Genomic DNA, 25,247 nt, shown 5'->3' on the forward strand with positions numbered 1-25,247 from the left:
AAGTTTTCAAATAATAATGTTGTAATAATTTAAAATAAAATAAAAGAAAATCTACAAAAATATTATTAGCTCCACTATTTTGGTATTGATTAAAATCTACAAATATATTAAAAATAGTATATTATCTATTAATATATATGAACTTAATTATTGGTAAAAAAAAGAACTTAAACTTTTGTTACGATTATTAAAATATTGAATCCACAATATATATCAACTTTCATTGTATCTATTAAAATATTCGTTGGAATATTGTTGACCTTTTAAAAATTTTGAGCTACACTATAATATTAAATACAAACTTACCTAACGATTTTTAAACAGCACAATTCCAACAAAAACAAAACACTCAGATAAGCAATACATTTCTACATCATGATAAACTATGGATATCATCTTAGCATATGAGAATGTAAGTATTCTTAAGCCTTTATTTCTCTTAAATATATACAATTTTATATTTAGTTATGTTCTAACTAAATCGAGAACCAAAAACGTAGTATTAAAACTGCAGAACCAAATACAAAACCAAGCAAAAAAAATGAAACGAAACCAAATCGATGTTTAGAAATATATGAACGGTCCATGTATCTTTGAAACAGAGAAACGGAAACCAAATCAGAACCAAAACGAAAAATCAAATGGGTATTAAGATATAGTTTATGTACCTAAAAATATTAAATATTTATTTTCCAATTATCAAATATTCTAAAATTACTACCTATAAACCGAACTACCAAAAATATCAGATTATTTTATTAATTTTTATCCAACTATTTAAAATTATCATAATTTCCAGATAGAACTGAATCACCCAAGTATTTTTGTTTATCAAGAACATCTAATTTATCCGAGTTATCTGATACCATAATTGAATTTTACATAAATTATTGAAAATTATCTAAAAAATAGAAATCGAACTGGAACAGAGAACTAAAATATTAGCTGGTTTTTAACATTGTTATCCAAACCAAACTGAAAACTAATAACTAAATCCAAATTCATAAATAATTGAAAGGTTTCTATATCACTTGAACTAGAAACAAAAAAAAACGGAAACCAAAAAAGACCGAATAAAAAAAGAAACAAATTGTAACCAAAACTAAATGCCTAGGTCTAAACAAATTAATCAACAAACAGACGGATTAATAAATGTGTCAACAAATGATAATCCCACGTTTTCGAAGCGAAGATCAAAATCTAGTATTTATTAAAATAGAAATCACTGAAGTGAATTGGTATATATATATATATATATATATCACTTATATAAGATTTTCTAGGTTATTATTATAATCTTACTGATCGATAGTTTTTATTTTTGGGTTTGAGGAAGCTACATGGGCTTAGGCACAAATTAACAATTTGAAAAACGTACATGAAGATATTGCACATCACTCAAGTCAGAATATGGGAGATATCTCTTTTGATGCTATGTAGATGGAGTTTGGAAAGAAATGAAATATCTTCAAAAGGAAGTATGGTTTTGCAACAAAGAAGGTTTAATCGATAACATGATGGGATCCATGAATATCCGAAGAAGTTTATTATATTTACATGCAGAATGTGAAGCTTTGATATGGACAATGAAGTACATGAAGATCATGTATATCACACCGGATGTGATATTTTCACCGGACTATTCTCATTATGTTCTATACCAACAGAATGCCCGTCTTTCACTACTTAGTTAAACGAATTGCAATGATGTAATGATATTTTTAAATTTTGCAATCCAACATATTCCAATTGCAAAAAATATAATGGCTGATAAACTTATACATGGTGCTTGGAATATGATTTTTTGCTATGGTGTATATTGATACACTTCCACTGAGTTGGCTTTTGATTGTAAAGCTACTATCAAAATTACATTTTTTTAGTATGTTCATGTTTCACAAACTATCAAAGTTACCTTTATCTCAATGCCTCTAATGTTTCTTTAGCGTCTCTCTTTGGTGTTGTTTTTTCTGTTTTACGTTTGAGTACTACTAAAGGTAATATAGCATTCACAAATCCCGTTGACAAAATAAAAAACATTCACAAATCCCAAACTACAAAAAGGCCAACCGTTGAGTCATTTTAATTCGTTATGGGAACTTAAAAAAAGCTAAAACATAGTACACAGATACAGTTTCATTTGGTCTCATGCTTCACCTTAGAGCAGAACTTGAGAACACAACTTTTGTCTCCTTCCCATATCAGCTTCACAATGATTGATTCACCTGGCTTCACACAGTTAGCTTTGAAAAACTCTTGCCAACCTCCTACCAGTCTTATTCTATCACTAGTTTCCTCAGACCGCAGATCCGTAGACCACTTGACACCGTTTTTGTCCAACAGTGTCATTTTAGCTTCCTCATTGATGCCGTGGCTCCTGCTGAAGCGTACAGGAAGATACTGCAACAAAGATCCAAAATAAAAAAAAGATTCAAGACTCAGATAGAATGTAATCACACAAACTGCATGTTGATGAAGCTGACCAGTCGATATTTTTTGACGTCGTAAGGTTTGAGGGTTAAGGTCACAAACAGGTTTTGGGATAGTGAAGATGAAGCTTTCCTTGTCGATCTATGTTTCTTGATTTGTTTCTCATTTTGGCTGCTCTCTTCATCGCTTTCTGATTCTGTGGAAAGAGACTCCACTTCATTAGCTTTTGGTGAGCAATCTTCTTCGTCTTCTCTCTCTTTAGGGGACAAACGTAGAACGAGAGTTCCTCCTCTTTTGATCAGTTTGAAAGTGAAGAAACTTCCAGCTCTAAGTCCATTGGCACTACAGAAACTTCTCCACCCTTGTGTGATATACATAGTTCCACATGATTTCTTTCGTTTCAGAGTTAGCTTCCATGTTCTACCCTTGTCATTCATCAGAACAATCTCTCCACATCTGGTATCTAGACCATTTTCCCTTGAAAATTTCATTGGAAGACCCTGAAAAATTTATTTATAATAAATAAAACATGAGTTCTATCTAATTCACACCATCGGTATATTTTATCATTCAAAAAATTAATAGTAGAGTACCAGTGTGTCATAACGTAGGGTTGCACGTGTTATATTAGCCACAAAACAAGAGGGATCTTGTGAAGAAGTCTCTGCTTTCTTCCTCTGAATCTTCTCTGAAAAAAAAACAAATCAATTCAAGTGGTATTGTAGCAGTCAAACTGATTCTCTCTACTTAAAGATCCATTATTTCAAAATAAGAGAGACACAAAACAAAACTCACCAAAGTTTCTCTCTTCTGACTCTGGCTCTGACTCTGTGAAGAACAAACGAAGAACCGGAGTTCTCCCACTATGGATTAGTTTGAAAGTGTAGACGCCTCCAGTTTTAAGCACATTGGCACTACAGAAACGTCTCCACCCTCGTCTGATGTAAGTAGATCCGCTTAGCTTTTGTTTTAAAGCCGAAGTCCATGATTTACCCTTTTCATTCATCAGAACAATCTCTCCTCCACATCTTGTTTCTAGACCATTTGACCTCACAAAACTCCTTGGAAGGTTCTGAAAATTCATTACAAATTTACAATACAACATGCATGATTTTTTTATATATATCATACCTTAGTTTTAATACAACATATGTTCAAATGAAGAGTAGAATACCAATGTGTCATAACGTAGGGACGAAGGCCAGATAGTAGCTAGAAAACAAGAGGGATCTAGTGAAGAAGACTCAGCTTCTCTTTTTGAATTCATTTTCTTTGGAATATTCCTCCCTGAAAAGAAAAGAAAAGAATAAATCTCACATGCAAATAGTCAAACTGATGGGAAACTGATTCTTCCTTCTTCCACATGCACATTGCAGTTTTTTTTTTTAGCAAACACATTACAGTTTAAACTTTAAACCTTGTTCGTTGAGCACATTTCTTAAAAAGCCAGTCTGAGATTCAGAGTTTTAGACAGAGACAGAACATAACTCACCGAGGTTGTTCTCTTCTTCTGAACACGACTCATATTGAAACTCACAGCCACTAGGTCCCAGGAGTGTTACGTGGAAAGCCATGTCTTTCTCTTGCCTGAAAATGAGAATATCACCTATATGAAGATCGTGTGCAATAGCGAACTCTTTCCAACCATCAGTGAGTTTCTGGCCATCTTCTATTTTCACTTCCCATGTTATCTTTGACGCGTCTGATCTCAGCCTAGCTGTATTTTTATGCTCATTTCTTCCTTCTATATACTTCAAGAAGAAGGCTACAGGAATTGTCTGAAAAAACATGCAAACACAAAACCAAACCCATCTCTCAGTTAGCTACTCAGAGAGACATAGACATATAGAAAAGGGAATAGAGAGAGTACCAAGTGGCTGTGGAAGCCAGGAACAAGAGGCTTGAAGAAACGTTTATTTGGCATCCTCATAAACTTCAGAAGCTCTGAGTCTCTCGAACTATAGACTTCAATTCTTGGAGAAAATAATGTAATAACCCAACTTGAAGACAGCGATCATTTATTGTAGAGCTTCTTTCTTTTTGGTTGGTTAAAGTCAAACAAGGAATCTTTAATACTCTAATTTATTGTAGAGCTTCTTCTCTCTACTTTACACATTTCTGTCTCTAACTTACATTTTTTGCATTTATTAGTCTCCTGAGATCATAACTTAAAGACTGTAGCTGCTTTGTCATGTTCATTATTCATTAATGATCTCAAAGTGAAAGATTTTCCCAACTTTAGGCCATTCGCCTCACAAACGATTCTCAAGTTTGATTCGGTTGAACCATATTTTCGGTACTATTCTCCTAAGTCCTATTGGAGTTTTACTAATTTTCGGGTAGGGTTGAGATCGGATTATAACCATTATTTGAATTCATCCAAAAAATCTTATAAAAACTAATTAATTAGACCAACATTATTCAAAATATATGATATTTTCCAAAAAAATGTGCAGATTAGTAATCAGTTATATATTGTTATTCTGCAGATTTTCGTATCTGTGCATGAGATTTCAAAAAATTATCTGTTATGTTTGTCCATGCAACTCCAAACTATCATCATATAGTTATTTTCTTATTTTCTCAAAACAATATATACAATTTTTGGAAGAATATATACTACTCAACATACAAAAATTGATAACTAAACCGATCCAAAGTTTTATATCCAAAATTCAAGGTTTAATTCAGGTAACAACATAAAAAATTCAGATAACAACATAATTTTACTGACTGTTATTATAGTTATTACGATTTAGTTATATTATTTCAAATATTTTAGTATTTTTATTCATATAAATTACGACTAAAAACTCTAAAACAAATGAAAGTAAAATATTGACTAGTTATTACGATTTAGTTATTTTATAAATATTTATATTTATATACAATTTTTTGAAGCAGATTTTGATCCGACATTTTAGTTTTTTCCTAATTTTATAAAATTAAAACATCTCAAATTACATAAAGTTTAACCGATCAACATTTTGAACCAAAGTTAGTCTAACGTTCACAATCGCAAATAAGTAGGCAATTGGACTTCTTGAGTTAACGCCAGTCATTACAAATCTCACATAGAAAGAAAGCACAAACACTTGATTCAGTTAAATTTGTCTTGCACAGTGGGGACTTACAAAAAGCTTAAACATTATTACACTCAGAGACAGTTTCATCCCGTCTCATGCTTCACCTTAGACCAGAACTTAAGGACACATTAGACCAGAACTTAAGGACACAACTTTTGTCTCCTTCCCATATCAGCTTCAAAACGATCGATTCACCTATCTCCACACAGTTAGCTTCAAAGAAGTCTTGCCAACCTCCTACCAATCTTACTCTATCACTTGTTTTCTCAGACCGCAGATTCGTAAACCATTTGACACCGTTTTTGTCCAACAGTGTCATTTTAGTTTTCTCGTTGATGCCATGCCTCTTGGTGAAATGTAAGGGAAGAAACTGCAACAAAGATTGAAAACAAGATTCAAGACTCAACAGAAGGTCAAAACACAAAGTGGCTTGGAGTGATGATACTAACCAGTGGATAACTTGTGAGATTGGAAGGATTAAGAGTTAATGTCACAAATTTGTTTTCGAATTGTGAAGACAAACGTAGAACCAAAGTTCCTCTTCTTTGGATAAGTTTGAAAGTGAAGAAACTTCCAGCTCTAAGTCCATTGACCCTACAGAAACTTCTCCAACCTCGTGTGATATACATAGTTCCACATGATCTCTTTGGTTTCAAATTTAACTTCCATGAAATACCCTTTTCATTTATCAGAACGATCTCTCCACATCTTGTCTCTAGACCATTTGCCTTCACAAAACTCTTTGGGAGGGTCTGGAAATTCATTATAACAGAACACGGTTTTGATCAAATTCAGACACTGTAATGAGAGTTTTTGGCTCAAATTAGGAGTAGATACCAGTCTGTCATCTTGGAGGCTTGAAGGCGTTACATTAGCCACATAACAAGCGTGATCTAGTGAAGAAGACTCTGCATCTCCGTTTAGATTCTTCTTCCTCTGAATGTTCTCTGAAAGAAGACGAAATCAATCCAAGTGACAGATTACAAACATCTCCATATAAATAGTTAGAGAGAGACAGAGTACAACTCACCCAAGTTGGTCGTGGTCCCTTCATCACTTTCCGGTTCTGTTGAAAGAGACTCTACCTCATCACCTTCTGAGCTCTCTTCTTCTAACTCTGACTCTGTGGAGGACAAACGAAGAACCGGAGATCTCCCTCTTTTGATTAGTTTGAAAGAGTAGAGACTTCCAGTTTTAAGTCCATTAGCAGTACAGAAACTTCTCCACCCTCGTCTGATGTAAGTATTTCCACATAGCTCTTGTTTTAAAGCTAGGGTCCATGATTTACACTTTTCATTCATCAGAACAATATCTCCACATCTTTTCTCTAGACCATTTGCCCTTACAAAACTCCTTGGAAGATTCTGAAAATTCATTACAGCATCACAAGCATTTTGAGTATTTTTATTTTGTTCAAATCAGGAGTAGAATACCAGTTTGTCATGACGTAGGGTCGCGGGCGAGACATAAGCCACAAAACAAGAGGGATCTAGTGAAGTAGATTCCGTTTCTTTTCTTGGATTCTTCTTCACTTTCTTTTTCTTTGGAATATTCCCTGAAAAAAGAAAGAATAAATCTCACATGCAAATAGTCTATATTTCTTAAATGTCAGTCAAAGATTCATTGTCACGCGCAGAGTTAGACAGGAGACAAAACACAACTCACCGATGTTGTTCTTTTCTTCTGAACACGACTCATATTGAATCTCACAGCCACTAGGTCCCAAGAGTGTCACGTGGAAAGCCAGGTCTTTCTCTTGTCTGAAAATGAGAATGTCGCCGATTCGGAGATCGTGCGCAAGAGCGAACTCTTTCCAACCATTAGTGAGTCTCCGGCCATCTTCTATTTTCACTTCCCAGGTTATCTTTGACGCGTCTGATCTCAGCTTCGCCTTATGGTGCTCATTTGTTCCTTCTATATGCTTCAAGAAGGCTACAGGAATTGTCTGAAGCAACATGCAAACACAAACACAAAACCAAACCCATCACTCAGTTAACTTCTCTGAGAGACAGAGAAAGACACATATATAGAAAAAAGGGAAAGAGAGAAACTACCAAGTGGCTGTGGAAGCCAGGAAGAAGAGGCTTGAAGAAATGCTTAATCACCATATTCGGAAGCTTCAGAAGGTTTTAAGAACTCTACTCTGCAATCCCCTGCAGAAAATAATTTAATAAACCAACTAGAAGACGACGTTTCGTTGTCCTATTTATTGTATATCTTGTTTCTTTCGCTATATTTATAGCATCATGACATCAAATTTGATGTAAAAATTATACCAAATTTAATGTTTTGATGTTATAATTTTTTTGTCATCTTCAATAATAATATTAAATTTTACACCAAAGGTAAAATTATACTTCATTTGTTTTAATATAGATGATGTTTTAAAAAGATTATTTTGTTTCAATTTACATGAAGTTTTAAGATTTTAATATTAATTTTAATTTTATCGGAAACTGTTCAACCAATTAGATTTTACTGTCTCTTTTATAATTGGTTAATTGATTTTAAAATTATATCTTTATAATACTTTTTTTAGAAAATTTAATTTTTTTAATCTTTGTGCTAGAAAACATCAAGTATTATGAAACGGAGGAAGTATATCATTTGGTGTTTTTAGTTTTTAAACTTTTATATTTTATTTATTTGTAATTGATCAACATTATCTTGTCACATTTAAATTATTATTTATACTTTTATTATTTGTAAGTGATAATCTATTTTAACTTAAAACCTAACTCATATTCTATAACAAAAAGTTACCATCATCTATTTTAATAAATAAGTAACTCATATTTCTATTACAAATTTACTATATAATTTACCGTCTTTACCCTATAATTATTACTCAAAGTTATATCAAATTACCGTATATACTGCAACTCAACTTTGATAATAAAGAAAAATACTGCAACTCAACTTTAAGATTGAGTTTTTAGATTTGGTTTTAGGTTTAGTAATGCTCGTTGACAAAAAAAAGGGTTTAGTAATGCTCAAAGTTTATCTTTCTTTTGTCAGCTTAATACTCTTTTATTGTATTGTTAGTGGTTTAAACAGTGTTTTAAAACCCGACCCAAACCCGCGGTTGAACCGGTAAACCCGGTGACCCAGAAAAAATCCTGTTTGGGTTTTATGAAAAAACCAATATTTAAAAACCCGCAAAAAACCGTAAAAACCCGCAAAAATCCATTAAACCCCATAATCCGATACCGGTTGAACCGCCGGTTGAACCAATAAATAACTTTTACTCTTTTTTTAGTTTTTAGATTATGTTTTATATTCTAAGTTTTCAATTAAAAATTTAGATGCTGACAAAAAAAGATTAGGTTTTCCCTTTTCAATTTTATATTTGTAATTTTTAGATTTTGATGAAGATTTTTCACTATGCCACCTAAAAAAATGAAGTGGACGATGATAAAAGAAACCAAAATTAGTTGATGTGATTTGGTGTTAGTTTATTTCTGTTATTGACAATTTATTACAATGATCTTTTACTTTTAGTTTAATTTGAATTTGAAGTTAATTTATTATTCAAATTAGATATTTAAATATTTGTGAGTTTTATATCTTGATTTTTAAGATGTCATAACTCTTACTTTGTTAGACAAAATTTTAAATAGTCTAAACTATTTTTTTTTATATTTTGCATGTCAAATGAAAATAAAAATATAAAAACTAAAGTTAAGTATTTCTTAAATACTTTTTAAACAAAAAGTATATATATGTCCAAACTATTATTTTATGTTTTAAAAAATATTTAGAAACTATTAAACTTTAGTTTCTATATATTTATTTTCATAGCTAATATATTATATATAATAAAATTAATTCATTTATTAACCCGCGGTTCACCCGCGGTCGACCCAATGACTCAGCGACCCAATAAGTCGTCCGGTTCAGTGTCCGAGTCGGGTTTAAAAACATTGGGTTTGGGTTTAGCATTTAACTTTCCTTTATTTAAGATTACTCATTGGTGCAAGTAAATCTGGCCAGGCGTGGATCTTCATAGGACGGCTCAGATGATGCAGTTAGGCGTAGGTCTTCATAAGGCAGGTAGTATTGTCGGTTGTCGAATCGTCTATGTAATATTTCCTATATCATAATTATAAGATCGTAAGATTACTCATGTGTCTCGCCACTGTGAAAGTTTTAAAATTTTAGTTTAGGCTACAAAATTTAGGGTTTGGGATTTGGATTCAGATTAGGATTTATCCTTTCTTGATTTAGGATATCAAACGGACAGAGACTCATAAAAAAGTTTCACATATGGAATATGAGAAAGTGTTAGGGTATGCCAAAAAACTGATAAACGAAAGACAGGTGTTTGAACTTACGTTAAACGATACGATAAGATGAAAGTTTACCACGTTCAATAGCAAACAAACATGGACAAGAGACAGCTTGTCCAATAACATGAGTCAAAGTTTCATGAAAATGTATGAGATACATATATGAAATTATATCAGAACTAAACAACATAACAAACGAAAAGGTCTTTGTTTGAAAGGGAAGACTAATGGCAATTCAAATGCTTTTAATAAATTAAAAACATTTTTTCTTAGTTTCCGGAGTTGGGACAGAACTTGAATATCGGACCTGTGTCCTCTTCTTCGTTAATGAGCACCAGGCTGAATGACTCACCTAACTTTACACCATTAGCCTCACAGAAATTTCTCCAACCAATTCCAACAGCTACGGATCCATTTTCTGACAGAAGACATCCCCACCACTTCATTCCATTCTTACCAAGAAAGGTTATCGTTCCAAACTCCTTGATGCCAATAGCTGTCACGAATTCACTTGGAAGATTCTGCAAAATATATAATTTCAGATAAAATTTCTAATCCACCTCTTTGCAATATTTATTTTAATAAACTTACCAATGTACATGCTTTGACATCTTTAGTTTCAAGGGCCAACGTCACCACTACTCGGTTTTGGACGACTGAAGATGTATCAGTACTCTCTTTCTCCATGGCTTTTGAAGACTCTCCTCTCTCCTTTCTATCACTTGCAGACTCTGTGTTGACCAAGCTGAGCATAGGAATTTCATTTTTCCACGCTGACTCCAAGGTGAAGTACTCACCCGTCTTTAACCCATTTGCTTTAGCAAACTCTTTCCACCCCGTTCCAAGACACAGTGCGCTTCCGGATGCCTCCTCTTTTAGATTCACTTTCCACTTTTCACCATCTTTTCCTACCAGAGTTATCATCCCTGGTTTGGTCATGCCATTTGCTCTCATAAATGGCACTGAAAGATACTGAAAAATGTTTAAGAGGATTTCGTAAGATTAGTTTCAGAGAAAGTAACATGACCAAACTAACCATCTGGAATAAGAGTTGATTGTTAATTAGAACTCACCTGTCTACCTCTTATGAGGCTGTCATTTGCAAGTTTTAACTTCATAAACTGTTTTTGGCTTGGGGAAGTTGGAGGACGTCCCCGACGCTTCTTCTTGTTATTATCACCTTGTGTACCATCATGGATAGATTCTGTGGGGCATAAATCTTGTCGAAGACACTGCACAAAATATATTAAAGGTTCAGACCTTTTCAGCATTTACTCATGATGCCAAACTGTAGAACACGTAACAAAAAGCTCTATTCTTGTCTTAACGATGATATAGCTAGAAACAGTTATTTCTCTACGCATGAAATAAGGAAGGGAAGTAGGCAAATAAACCAAACCAATCCACTACAAAACGCCATGTGTTGTTCAAATATTTCGCACCATCTTCGAGAAATGCACAAACTAATTGGAAAAAACTAATATTACATGTTGTATGTTGTGGTATCGAGTCTTGAAGATTCCGAGTTTCTGTTCCAAACTTTTCGATATTTAATTAAAAAAAACAAAATAAATTAATTTTCAATTTTTTTTGAAAGAGAGATTTTGTCAAATCGAATCTCAAAACCACATTTAAGTTAACTATTGAATTTTTTTGAACTTTTTTCCAGACTAAGCCACAAGGGGATTTAAGACACGAGGGGATCCAAATCCAAAGCATAGGGAAAGGAACAGACTGCTTAGGGCCACGATTTTAAGCGATAATGTAGTTTATGTAAGGCATTATATTTTTTTACATGAATAATAAAAGCACAGAGTTGTAAGTCAGCATATGGCATCAATAAATTTAAAATTTTGGACTGGCATAAATCTGTTACCATCATTTTTTTTTACAATATTAACAAGAGACTAAAAAGTACAAATACCTGAGTAGGTTTGCGTACATTCGAAGCCGTGACAAGAGCCAAAGGACAAGGATGGTCTGATGAAGAAGAATCATCTTCTGTTTTAACTTCTTTTTCCGAATTGTTCATCTTCGCTTTCTTTTTTCTAGCAAGTTCTGTATCAGTAAAAAATGACCATGTTAAAACAAGTTATGTATCGAGATGTAATCTGGGTTAACACATATATGATAAATATAAGTTGTATAGATACACACGTCTAATTCAAGGCTATTTGCAGAATCATGAAATCAGAAAATCTATCTTCAACAATTTAAAAGACATTATATCATTATTTTCAAGGAAAGGATTTTTATTTCGATCGAATAATTGAATCAAACAAAAATATATTCTAGAGCCATAATTTCAATATAAAAATGTTGTTTAGTCACATAATACAAAAGATAAAATTGTCTACAGATGATCTGTTTCTTCACGCTTAGAGATGAAACAAACCTACGATACGGCAACAAGAAAAGGTAAGCTCCTCGCAGAGAAAGAGAGGCGGAAATTTCTTAGACCTTATCTTGAAATCTGAAATCTGGGTGCTTAAAAATTTCTTACACCAATGGTATATGATATAAATATGGTAAACTTAATAATTTAGTTGTCTTTTTGGAATATAAAATAATTCAAAGTTCTGACTAAAAAGTATGGTTCGGGTCAACAAGTATAGATATATTACTGAAATTGAAAACGAAAATACCAAATTTGTGGTTGACTCTTATCATATGTATGACTACATACAAGATTGCAAGTTTTGTTTTCTGAATATTATGAATGATTTCTTTAACTATTTGCGTATAATTTAAAATAATTTGAAAATTCTATATTTATCAAAATAGAAATCACTTAAGTAATTTTTGTATATATATCATTTGTAGAAGATATCTAGATTATTTATTATAATTTTACTGATCGATATTTTTTATTTTGGGGTACGAGGAAGCTATGTGGATTTAATAACCGTTAGTAGAGCTAGTGGTTTAGTTGTTGGAGTAAGGTCCATTGCACTCCTAATTTAATTTCCGTTGAATGAATGCTTTACGCAATATTCGGTATTAGCCCAAACACTTCATGGTTTACAAAAAAAAAGTTATGTGGACTTAGACATAAATTAACAATTTAAAAAGCGTACATGAGGATATTGCACATCACTCAAGTCAGAATATGGGAGATATCTGATGATTTTATGTAGATGGAATTTGGAAAGAAATAAATATCTTCACAATGAAGTATGATTTTGCAGCAAAGAAGGTTTAATCGACAATATGATGGGATCCAAGAATACCCGAAAAAGTTTATCATATTTACATGTAGAATATAAAGTTTTGATATGGATAATGTAGTGCATGAATATCATATGTATCACGGATGTGGTGTTCTCTCACCGGACTATTCTCATTTGGTGTCTACACCAACCGAATACCCATCTTTAATTATGTAAGGATTTCAATGATGTAAGGATTTTTTTTTTCAAATTGCAGTTTAACATATTCCAAATGCAGAAAATACACACATATATATATATATATATATATATATATATAATGACTGATAAACTTATACATGGTGCTAGGAATTTGTTTTCTTTTTCAATGATATATATTCAGTTCCACCGAGTTGGCTTTCAGATTTCCAATCTATATAGAATTATCCTTTGTTCGAAATAGAAATGTGACCTATTTCTATGTTGAATTTTACACAGAAATCCACGTATGTATATAGTTATGTTGTTATGTTTCATCTTAATATTTTTTTGTGTGTTTATGATTTAACTACAAGCATGAATTTATTTTTCACATGTATTCATATTTTTATTTTAATAAATTCTTAGTTAATTAGGGGTAACTGTCTTGGTACGAAATGAAGTAGTTGTACTATGTGAGTGAGATGACTGTAACATCTCATTTCTTGTATATGGTGGTGCATGTGTAGAAATCTTAAAAAGTTGATATGACTATATCATCAAAGTGCACTTATTAGTTTTGGTCACTTGTCAAAAGAGAACTCTAAAGCTAACGTTTTTGAGTTGGACTAGCTATACTACCACACGACAATGCGGGGTAGTATTTAGGGTTCGAATCATCTCGGATAAAGGTTACACTACCAATCTACGGGAGAAGAGAAGAGCTAGAATGAACAAAAATTGTAGAAGAGAATGTAAAATAAGTAATGAAAATGAGAGTTAAATTTATAAACTAAAACTTTTGGCAGCGGGTAATTCTCAAAAAACTTAGATCATCAAAATGATTGCTAAGCAAAGAAATGTAATTATTCGAACTTAGACAACTTGATTAGATTAGAGTTCCCTTGAATTACTGATCCCTATGTGAGGACATGTGAAGACTAACTTATGTTGAATCCAACAACCTAAATATTTATTATAAACATGTTCGATTTGTTCACGAAACTTCTAACATCAAATTTCATTTTCTAAGATTATTCCACTGATCTAAGTTCATTAATACATCTAAACAGTAAATTTTGGTGCATTAAAAATATAGATATCATAAAATAGGTGATCAGTCAAGTTTAAGTATTACGAACAACTTAAATGAAGAACCAGATTGATATTCTCCTAATCTAACAAATCCATTTCAAAAAGCCATATGTTCTTTCAGATAACCCTAAGCCTAACTAATTCACTACTCAAACATGGAAACAAAAACATATGAAGCTGAAGAATAGTGCATTATAACAATGTAAATTAAATACATAGGTTCAAAAATCTTTTCTAGATTAGAATACGGAATTGTCAATATATATGATGCTTATAAATATCCAAAGCTCTGAAAACATATATAAAGAAAGGGCTAATTGGCTTACTAGCCACATTTCGGTGAGAACTCAAGGAAATGGACATGATTTTGACATAATGCAGTCACTAACTTTTTGCCTTAATTTCTGCCGGTTATAGCCTTATATGTAACAGGTTACAGGTTCTTTCACATGGAGAAAACAACGTGGTGGTTTTCTGTCCCCTAATAACAATGAAACACTTTTAGAAGCGCGTACATAAACCATATTCAAAATCAAAAGAAAAAAAAGATGCAGAGAGAGGAATTGATGATAAGTAAGTGTAAAAGACAACGTTAAACAAACGGAGAATCCATGAACTGTAGTTCTATACTATATATTGTAGATAGAATAATATAAAGACAAATATAGTTCCAATTGAAAGAGCATCTATATTGGACAGTTAAAATATGCATGATATACGCAAAGTATGTAATACTTTATCCAAAATGAAGTTATATATTGCCAAAATAAGTCTGATATTGCAAAAATATAAGTTATCATCTTATGTTCCCTTCATAACACTGCAAAGAAAGTTTAATTTCCATTTCAAAGTAGTACTACACATAATAGAGAATACTATTTTTTTATATCGTAGAACTATTCCATATGGTAACATAACCATATCATTTATAAAGTAAAAATGCAAATCAAACACAACGTACTGGTGACTAGTAAAATGCATTACCATTCTACATGAGGCATATAGAATAGAAATGGTAAAAATATATTTGCAATCTAAAGATCATTTTAACATATTTTTCAAATGCTGATATGGTCATGTCTTCATGGAAGGTGGTAATGCATGCCCCAATGCCAACTCCAATCGTACATAAACTAAACCCTATCAACTATCACTAAACCCTACATAAAAATATAAACCCTAATCTAATATCAACTCTAATCTTCCATAAACTAAACCCTTGCCATTAATCACTAAACCCTATATGGAAATATAAACCCTAATCCAATGTCAACCCCAATCTTTCATAAACTAAACTCCCAAGTAACATGCATTTTCATTCTACATGAGCTATAGAATATAAAATGTGACAAACGATATAGCATAGTACATGTATATATTGTTCAAATTTTGAAATGTCTATGATTATTGGGGCAAATATTATATACTATGTTATATCGGTAAACTAAATCTACGTGTAATAAAAGGGACATGTATTTACATTCTTCATTAGCCACATGAAATACAAAGCTAATGGGAATGATAATATAACATTTGAGAGTAAACACTAAACCCAAGTTAAAAAAATATAAACCCCAATACATAGGTAACCCAAATCTTTGTGAAATTAAATCCACATGTCATACTATTGAGAACATGTATTTATATTCCTCATGACCAACATGAAATACAAAGCAAATGGGAATGGTAATAGAACACTTGATAGTAAACACTAAACCCAAGTTAAGAAAATACAAACCCCAATACATAGGAAACCCAAATCTTATGGAAATATAAACCTCATGAGCCACATGGAATTTGCAGTGGGAAACGTAGGTACAATCTCCTGCGAATGTTATTCCATATGATTGTGCTATGTATTTATTATTTTAAATGTTCCATTCCATATACCATATACTATGTTACTTGGATACAAATCTAATGGGGGAGTGGTAAAACTACACTTGACATTAAACACCTAACACAAGTTGATGACATCTATTACATATGAAAGAGTAGGAGGATGCCACGTACACCTCCTGATTTACCAAGATATCTTCACTGTGTAAATTTAAAAAATGGGTATAAGGTAATGATTACGAGAAGGGAAATGTGTGTTATAGGGTTACGAGAAGACTTTTATTCCATTGGAACAGTACTATTTAAAATGGTACTATGTGTATAGTAGATCAAGCATTGAGCACCATGATATACAAAGATAAATGAGATGGTAACCAAACAATCGATAATAAACACTAAACCCAAGTTAGAAAAGTATAAACCCTAATCCCTAGACAACCCAAATTTTACTGAAATTAAATCATGGTAAATACCTCATATATGAACACCAAACGTACAAACTTACACAACCTAATTCCAAATTTAAACAGAGAGAGACTGCAAATAAGATCATTTCCATTTCATATACACTGAATCAAATAGAAATAGAGGCAGTTATAAGTGCAAAGTCTTGAATAGCATACCGAATTGGCTTCTCCACGAAAAGCCACCAAAGTTTGAAGTCCGTCTCATTGATCAACTGTCGTGAAAGAAGGTAATGAAGAAACATAACCGAGAAGGTATGGGACCCCATCTTCAGTACTTGGCCAAACTGTGAAGTACTCAACATCGTCAGATCCTCATCCTCTAATGCACTCTTTATCACTTCAATCCAACGGAGATTGAAATAGTTGTTAACCTTTTTCTTGCCACTGGGTTCGCTGCTTGTCTCAAACAATCTACTTGGAAGCTCTAACTCGTCCATATAAAACCTGAAGAATGGAAAGTAAGAGAGTCAAAGAGTGAAGATGGTTCACAATGTCATATGCAATATATAAATGAATAATGAGCTAAACAGGGTAAGAACCGGCAACGGAATGGAACAACATATCATGTGAAAGTACCATTCCATGTGAAATAGAATATTATGAATAACATACTATTCCAGTTAATATGACACTCATCAGGCTAAATATACAGATACAGACGTAACATACATGTGGTTTGGGTTTAGTGTTCCACAAAATAATCGATATTTCTAGACAATGAACAATGGACCACAAAGACAGAAACCCCAAAGCAAGCATAACTTAGATTAACGACATCAGACTGAGAACCACACCCAAACACAAAGTGAGACAGATAAAACATTATTGCAAGTGCTACTATCCTAAATGGAATGGTTTAATGGGATATGAATACTTACGCTGTTGTCAAAGCAGAGAAACAGAGATGAATCAGAAAGCCAAAAAACTTACGCTGTTGTCAAAGCTCTGAGAAAACGCCTCTGTGAAGTTGGAGATGCCGGCGGTGTTACTCCCCTGCGCCGAAACCGTCGCGCAAAACCGAACCACCGACACCCGTAAAGCCGAAGCCGATGAGAAGGAAAGATGACAGAGATGAAAAGTTGATTGCAGTGAGAGGCGAGCCGTAGGAGCAGAGAAGCGGCAGGGTCGTTTGGAATTCTAGAGAGAACCGACGAAGAAAGCGAGAAGGAGAAGGTGTGTGGAATGGGAGAATACACTATTTACTTTGGACAATAAACGTTATTTTTTTTAATTGTAGCAGGTTAGCCGGTGAAAGAAAAAGGGTAGGATAGTATTATTATGTATTATTGACGCCGTATATATATCTGTTAGGTAAAAATGCTATATGGTAAATTACCTTTTTTTTCATGTCTATAGCCTCCAATTTCCCATAAAGAAAAGTGTAGCCTAACAACGGTTGAGAAAAAAATAAATAGGTCAAGATCACATAAGGATCAAATTTTAGGCAAAACCAAATTGAAAATAAGAAAAATGTTCAGTAAAACGCACATGAAATTTAATCTAACCGTTGGATCGACCTTCATCCACTTGTATGAAAAAGATAACTAAATTTTATATTTCATGTCCAAATATGATCTCAATCTGCCGGTGGGAAATCTTCTATGCATTGCTAAACATCTAACACATCTGCATAATTATGCATTTTTATTTACTTATTTGCACTCAAATGGTCTCCCTTGTTTTCACATTGACCTAAACCTTAAAACGATTCGATAAAAGACTAAAAACAATTCTGAACACGCATTTTTATTTGACACAAGGCTCAAAACAAATGTTAGAAGCCGATAAAAACACAGTTGATTTCAGGGAGAAAAAAACTATTTTGTGATCTTCACCCAAATATGATTTCTATTTTTATAATAATTCTCTAGTCTTGTTGTTGTGATGTTTGTCTGCCCATTTATAATTTACATCAAGATTTTTATTTGGATAAGGGCATTTTCAACATTTTCTAATTATGACTAAACCATTTTTATTAAAATATTTCAATTTGGGTCAGCCAACTAATTTTAAAATTCTGATTAATTTTTCAATATTATTAATATAGTTGTTTATCTGAATTTTTCTCATTTTTACCAGTAAACGAACATTAGTTCTATTTTTCTAGCGGATGGTTCGTCTTAATGAACAGATATTAACATGCTCAAAAATAGGGTGAATTTGCTGAATATTCATAAGACGCAAAAAATGAAGAATATGTCCATGCTACAGTAACGCGGGACGGATGAGACAATTTACGCACAAACGTGACTTAAATCTCCTTCTAGACACGTGCGCGTGATGTTGACACTCCAAAACATAAACTGTCATACTATATTACATACCATATAGTATAATCCCACACATGATTTAATTAGTTACAAAATTGGATTTCATCAATTACGTGGCTGAGTTTCATCCATTACGTGACTATACTATACATGATTCCAACATAGTATGTTAGTATAAGAAAAGTGGCGTAAAGAAAGAACACCAAATGTGGTGGAAATGTGAGAAATATAAAAACTTATACTAAACATAGTACAATCATCTATTATCAACTGCATTAGTCAACCAAAGCAAAAGAGAAACACCTAATTCATGGAACACAATAAGGACCAAAAAATATTACAATCTCCGATTATCAACTGTGATAGTCAACTCAAGCAAAAGAAATGAAGAGGGAGGGATGTAGGGAAAGAAAATATAAGGATGATAAAGAGAAAAAAAATTAAGAGTGATAAAAAGGATGACATACTATACTATGACAATAATATAAAATAGTATTTTAGGATATATTATAAAGGTGTGCATGCCAATTGTTTTTGATAAAAATAATCATTACGGGACAATAGTTGGTGGACAAACATAACTGAAAAAGTATGAAATCACATTAGCATATTTTTTCTTAACTGCAACGTAGCCAACTTCCTATGTTGAACATCTGAAAGAACTAATTTTATGACTTCTATCAACCTCAGCTTGACGTAGTTATTGATTTTTTGTCCCCTCGGTTGGTTCGTAACCAGTCTGATACAAACACAAACGCTCGGGCAAGCCTAATTCCTACATCCTATATAGGTACAATAAATAAGTTAGGTTAGTACATAAATAAAGCAAAACATTACGAACATATGCACCAATATATGCAACATATGCACCAAAGCATGATACTAAAAAGATGTGAAAAATAATTTTAAAAATATCAATCTTTTTTGTATTCTGCATACAAGAAACATGTAAATGTGAAGAGATAAAATACTATAAATTTTTGCCTCACTAGTATAACTTTAATATTACCATGAATCTCCATTATATTCTATTTATTACAACACTATGGAATACGACATACTAATAAAGAGCATTGTTCTTCTCTAGTGCAAACCAAAATATGATTCTAGGGTGGTGATGAGTGGCGACAGTGTTGGAGGACAAACAATGGAAATGATGGAGTAGTGAAGGAGAATAATTAGAAGGCGGAGAAGGAGATACAATTTTCAAAAGAGAAGATGTGAAGTGTAGCATACTATACTGTAGTTTTAAATAGTATGGAACAAATGACATAAGTCACTGTTCATCTTCCCCAATTCAATCTATCGTATTATTTTCAATTTTCATCTTCTTAAAGATATTGATTCACATGTTTATTTCACTGTCGATGAAATTGTTGCTTGACTCCCTAATTCTTTTCATTCACAGTGAACGTACTGAGATACATCTCATTTCTTGGAAGTTGTCGCGAACTTCGATCTCCATTGTAATCTTGAAGGTGATTCTCCAATTTCTTCGAACACTCCACAACTGTAACTCCCTAATTCTTTTCATTCACACTGAACATACTGAGATACATCTCATTTCTCGGAAGTTGTCGCGAACTTCGATCTCCATTGTACTTCTGAAGGTGATTCTTCAATTTCTTCGAACACTCCACAACTGTAACTCTCTGATGTATCTCTTTTCTGTTTTCCAACTGTTGTTCAAAATATCTTCTTTCAATTTCATGGAATAAGGGACAAAGATATCTCTATCTCTTTTCATGGAACAAGGGACAAAGACATTATTGTCCAATTTTCCAATAATATATATTATATCGTAGCCTAATCGTTGTTATGTGCATATTCTTAATTGTTGATATATTATGGATGTGGCCCCTAATTCCCCCTCAAAATATCTAATATATCAATTTTTTAAATACTAAGGAACTATGTATTTAGATGGATAAATCTCTTAAAATACTTTAAAACAAAATTTTATGACTAAAATAGCTCATATATACATTTAATTTAAACAATTATTTTTAAACTATTTTGTTTAAATTTATTATTTTAAATTTTATACCGTAAATCTTAAATTCTAGACCCTAAACCCTAATCCCCAAATTCTAAAACTTACCCCAAAAACTAAATCTTAATTCTAAACTAATTAACTCAAAAGGGTGTATGTATTTTTAAACTCTTTAATTAATGCTATTTTGGTCATTTTTTCCTTGTATTTTATTTTTGTGAACAAAACTTTCTATTTTGATTCTTATAGTTTTTTTTTTCCTGTAACCGAGTTTCAATATTTTAGTAGAAAAATCTCAACAGAACATTGTACTCAAAATAAGAAGGATAAATCTCTAACTGTAGCCTGTAGGGTAACAAACAAACAATATATTCTTGGTATTGATCTAAAACGTGTACTACTACTTATCGCTTTTATAATCTAAATCACAATCAGTTTCACATCTCTTACCAGGTATACAGCTGACGCCTCACACAGCCCCGTGCTTCACCCGTGAATCATTCCGATGCCATCGCCAGAAAATGTCAATAGCTTCCTTTTTTATCTAACGTAATGAGCTATGACAAATCACAGCCTTGCAAGACAGATCATCATCAATGAGCCACAACTTCAACTCTTCAAGCTTTGTCCGAATGATATTGGAATCAACCTCAGGTGACCAATAGACTACCGGTTTGCCATCTCCCAACGATTGATTAACGCTGTTGGCATTGTTATTCTCTGCAATACTCATCGTCTCTACTGTCTTAATCATCTTGCCCTTTCGCTCCACTAGCTCTTTCACTAGATGAATAAAATCTAGATTCTTCGTTGCTGAAGATACTATGCTATTCAGAAGCTCATTACTCCATAACTTTTGAGTGACCGGTGAAGATTGAACAATTAATCGTACCACTTAAGGTTGCTCAAGGGTCGGAGTTTCAGAAAATCAGAACTGGTGGTACTTTTATTCAGCAGCTGCGAGTCTGGCTCAGCGGGTTTTCCATAGTTAACACCAGCATCCCTATGAAAGACACTCAAAGGTGTAGATGTTAAAATAGCCACGAGAGTGAATAAACTTTATGAACCAAGGTGTCCATATTCTTTCTCCCAGCCTCTTGTACCATCCATTCGTCACCATGCCATCAAGGAAAGGCTTCATGTCCTTTGATTTGTGCTCGTCATACCATAGTCTGAACTCTTTCCACGGTTTTGGGAAGAGAAGCTGCCCCCAAGTTCCCACCAACTGGTATAAGAAAACATTCGTTTTGGGATCTACATGTAGTTTATTCCCATGCTTTCCTGGAACGAACCTTGGTCTCTGAAGAGAAGCTCCATATACAGAAGGATCGTAATTAGAACGATCATAGTAATAATTACGATTCTTATAGTTTATTTTCATTAAAAATTAAGTATTATTTAAACTGTATGTAGGTTCTTAACTGTCGTTTGTTCTTTGATTTTTCTAATCATTATTCTTCTGATTTCAGATTCTTCAAATACGATATTTTCGGATACGACAGTAGCCAACATAACTAAATCAATTGAAGAGTAACAAAAAAAAAAAAAAACTAAATCAATTTAAGGACATTAGGTTTCTTTGAGCAATGATCGATCCTCGCCCAAACAAGTTAAACAAAGTTTCTTGATATATTCTTCTCACCTTTTGGAACAGAAATTAAGAACCGGAACTGTGTTTTCCCAAACCAACTCCAAGACAAAAGACTCACCCATCTTTACGTCGTTAAACTCACAGAAACCTTTCCAATTTCTTCCTAAACTCATTGTTCTTCTTTCATTCTTATTCATTAGTAGTACGGTCGACCATTTTATACCGAACCTGTCCCTCATCGTTATCTTCCTTGCCTTGTTGATTCCATTCCCTTTCGTGAACTCCAACGGAAGATTCTGTAGATTCCGTATAGAGAGATGATATTATAAGTGAATATAGAAAAAGAAACAGAGTATTGTTGTGGAACTTACAAGCCTACAAGTAGGAGTAGCGGTTAATGTCACAAATCGGTTTTGGCTTGTTGTGATATTTTCTTCTTTGATGGTAGCTTTTGAACGTGTTCTTTTCTTGATAGCTTCTTTGCTTTGACTTGTGTCATTACGGTTAGTTTCTACGCCAAGAATCTTTTTCAGTAGCTTGCCTTGTGTCACACTCATCGCTAGGCTCTACATAGTGGAAACAAACATCTTCTTTTATTTGATTTTTCTTTCTAGAAGCAGCTGGATCAATAGCTCTTAAACCTTAACAACTTTAGGCAGATCTTCACTGTTCAAGGGGAGCAGCTGGATCACAGGCGTTTCTTCATTTTGCACCAATTTGAATGTGAACATGTGGTTTCTTCTTGTTAGCAACATAGAAACTTCTCCAGCCTCTGCTCATGTTAAACCGGCATCTACATGACTCGTATGTCAAACCTATCTTTCATGATTCTGCCTCTTCATTCATTAAAACAGTCTCAAATCTCTTCATCAGACCATTTAACATTGCAAACGTTTTAGGGAACTGCAGTAAGAACAGTCTTCACGAATATGAGTGAAACACTTCTCACTCGAATCATATATAAGTAAGGAGTAATAGTGGAAGGATTATAACCACTACGTCGCGCTTTAGATTTGAAGCCGTGACAGTGGTTATAAAGAAAGATTGGTCTGTTGAAGGGTCTGTTTCTGCCTTTGGTCTCTTCTTCTTTATTGAAACCTTCTCTGTATTACAAAGATTCTATGTCGGTAGATTTAAGTACTCTCGGGGTCATGATTCTAAATGTGAAAATAATATCTAATACAAAACTTAAGGTCTACCCTTTTTGACCTCTTCTTCATCGCTATATCCTCCTCCATATTGAATCGCAGAGCAACTTGGTCCTAGAGCTGTGACATGAGCAACTTGGTCCTAGAGCTGTGACATGGAACACTAACTCTCCTTCGTGTCTGAAAATGACTATGTCACCAACTCGGAGATCATGTGCGACGGCGAAATTTTCCCAACCGTCAGAGAGTCTTCGGCCGTCAATTTTTACTCTCCAGGCCGTCTCTGATGCGTCTGACAGCTTAGCCGTTTTGCGTTTGTTATTTCTCTCTAAGTGCTTCAAAAAAAACCAGGAAGAAGAGGTTGGAAGATATGTGGGTTGATCGGAGAATGGAGAGGTGGATTCGCCATACTCAAACACAATTATTGAAGTTGTGTTTTTTCTTCGTTTATGTAATTATGTGTCTAAACTGACGCAGATAACAATAATAACAAAACGCCAAGAAAACACTTTTTTTTTTTTTGAAACACGCATTTAATTGATATGGGAGAGGTTAGTGAGGAGCAATAATAGCATCCTCAACCACCAGAAGTTCAGATACAGATAAAGCACTCTTAGCCAAACTATCAGCTACCAAGTTTTTTTCCCTAGAGATCCAAACAAAAGAACATGACTGAAATTCAGTAGCAATAGCTAAAATATCAGAAACAACAGCATGAATCTTGTGTTGGAAGTAGTAGCACCGAGAAGTAAGGAACAAGGAAGAAGCTGTTGTGTAGAACGAGTCTTGCGGTTCAAGTTATTTCATTTGTTTCAAATAAAGGCCAATTGTTTCGGTCAAAGTAGTTGTAGCAGTAACTCTACGTAGTTGCCTTATCTTTAGGATCTTTTGTTATTTGTAAAGGCTATATAAAGCCATCGTTTGCCATTGAATAAAGTATGCAAGTTTTCAGTATCTAAACAAAGAGCATTTGATCTTTACAAATTGGTATCAGAGCTCCGTTAGATATTAAAACTTGAGAAAGAAAATCAGTAAAAGAGAGAAGAGAGATGGGTGATGATAAAATGAAGCTACCTCAGTACGATGGTCATTGGGATCATTGGATTGAAGTTATGTAGAACTTCTTCCGAGCCAAGGGACTATAGGATGTGATTGAGACGGGCTTTGAAGAACCAGGAATCACCACGGTTCTGACGGCAGAGCAGAGTGCGCAGCTCGAGAGTGCCAAGACAAATGATCACAAGGTGAAACATTACCTTTATCAAAGCATTGATAGGGTAACGTTCGAGCAGATCCTGGACAGGAGTTCCTCCAAGGTCATATGAGACTCAATGAAGTCGAAGTTTGGTGGGAACGCTCGAGTCAAGAGGTCATTGCTGCAGAAGCTGAGAAGAGACTTTGAGCTGCTGGAGATGAATGAAGCTGAGAGTGTAGAAGAGTATTTCACTCGAGTCTTGAGCGTAACCAACCAGATGAGAAGTAACGGTGTCAGTGAGGTGATGATGGACTCAAAGGTCGTTGAGAAAATCCTCAGAACACTCAGTGAGAAGTTCATGTATGTTGTGGTCTCGATAGAAGAATCAAAGGACACCGAGACCATATCCCTTGAAGAGTTGCAGAGCTCATTGATGGTACATGAGCAGAAGTTCAAGAAGGTAGACAAGGGGGATGATCATGTGTTAAAAGTAACAC

The 25,247-nt window shown here is 33.5% G+C and overlaps 3 protein-coding genes and 1 pseudogene across 5 annotated transcripts; all 4 read right to left on the minus strand.

The window, feature by feature from the left end:
- Positions 1 to 1,848: 1,848 nt before the first annotated feature.
- LOC103864573 (B3 domain-containing protein REM14-like) lies at positions 1,849 to 4,415 on the minus strand. Its single transcript, XM_009142327.3, has 7 exons — positions 4,301 to 4,415; positions 3,923 to 4,208; positions 3,605 to 3,717; positions 3,226 to 3,502; positions 3,024 to 3,118; positions 2,484 to 2,930; positions 1,849 to 2,400 (listed from the first exon to the last, which is right to left on the minus strand). The coding sequence occupies exons 1-7, from the start codon at positions 4,358 to 4,360 to the stop codon at positions 2,137 to 2,139; spliced, it is 1,542 nt and encodes a 513-aa protein (XP_009140575.1). The 5' UTR covers positions 4,361 to 4,415; the 3' UTR covers positions 1,849 to 2,136.
- Positions 4,416 to 5,505: 1,090 nt separating this feature from the next.
- On the minus strand, positions 5,506 to 9,136 carry LOC117125643 (putative B3 domain-containing protein REM15). Of its 2 annotated transcripts, none has more exons than XM_009142326.3 (7): positions 7,571 to 9,136; positions 7,182 to 7,461; positions 6,950 to 7,071; positions 6,547 to 6,880; positions 6,354 to 6,463; positions 5,966 to 6,268; positions 5,506 to 5,886 (listed from the first exon to the last, which is right to left on the minus strand). In XM_009142326.3, exons 1-7 carry the CDS (start codon positions 7,622 to 7,624, stop codon positions 5,617 to 5,619), a joined length of 1,473 nt encoding a protein of 490 aa, XP_009140574.1. In that variant the 5' UTR covers positions 7,625 to 9,136; the 3' UTR covers positions 5,506 to 5,616. The 2 variants fall into 2 exon arrangements, with proteins under 2 accessions (XP_009140574.1, XP_033145332.1); XM_033289441.1 differs by having other exon boundaries at positions 5,506 to 5,945; positions 5,977 to 6,268; positions 7,571 to 7,762.
- On the minus strand, positions 8,768 to 14,312 carry LOC103864571 (B3 domain-containing protein REM12-like). Of its 2 annotated transcripts, XM_033289444.1 has the most exons (5): positions 12,201 to 14,312; positions 11,730 to 11,863; positions 10,879 to 11,037; positions 10,397 to 10,777; positions 8,768 to 10,326 (listed from the first exon to the last, which is right to left on the minus strand). In XM_033289444.1, exons 2-5 carry the CDS (start codon positions 11,835 to 11,837, stop codon positions 10,075 to 10,077), a joined length of 900 nt encoding a protein of 299 aa, XP_033145335.1. In that variant the 5' UTR covers positions 11,838 to 11,863; positions 12,201 to 14,312; the 3' UTR covers positions 8,768 to 10,074. The 2 variants fall into 2 exon arrangements, with proteins under 2 accessions (XP_033145335.1, XP_009140573.2); XM_009142325.2 differs by having other exon boundaries at positions 11,730 to 14,312.
- Positions 14,313 to 21,009: 6,697 nt separating this feature from the next.
- Positions 21,010 to 24,014, minus strand: LOC103864577 (annotated as a pseudogene).
- Positions 24,015 to 25,247: the final 1,233 nt, after the last annotated feature.

The sequence above is a fragment of the Brassica rapa genome, chromosome A04 (genome assembly GCF_000309985.2).
Source record: "Brassica rapa cultivar Chiifu-401-42 chromosome A04, CAAS_Brap_v3.01, whole genome shotgun sequence".
Taxonomy (NCBI): domain Eukaryota; kingdom Viridiplantae; phylum Streptophyta; class Magnoliopsida; order Brassicales; family Brassicaceae; genus Brassica; species Brassica rapa.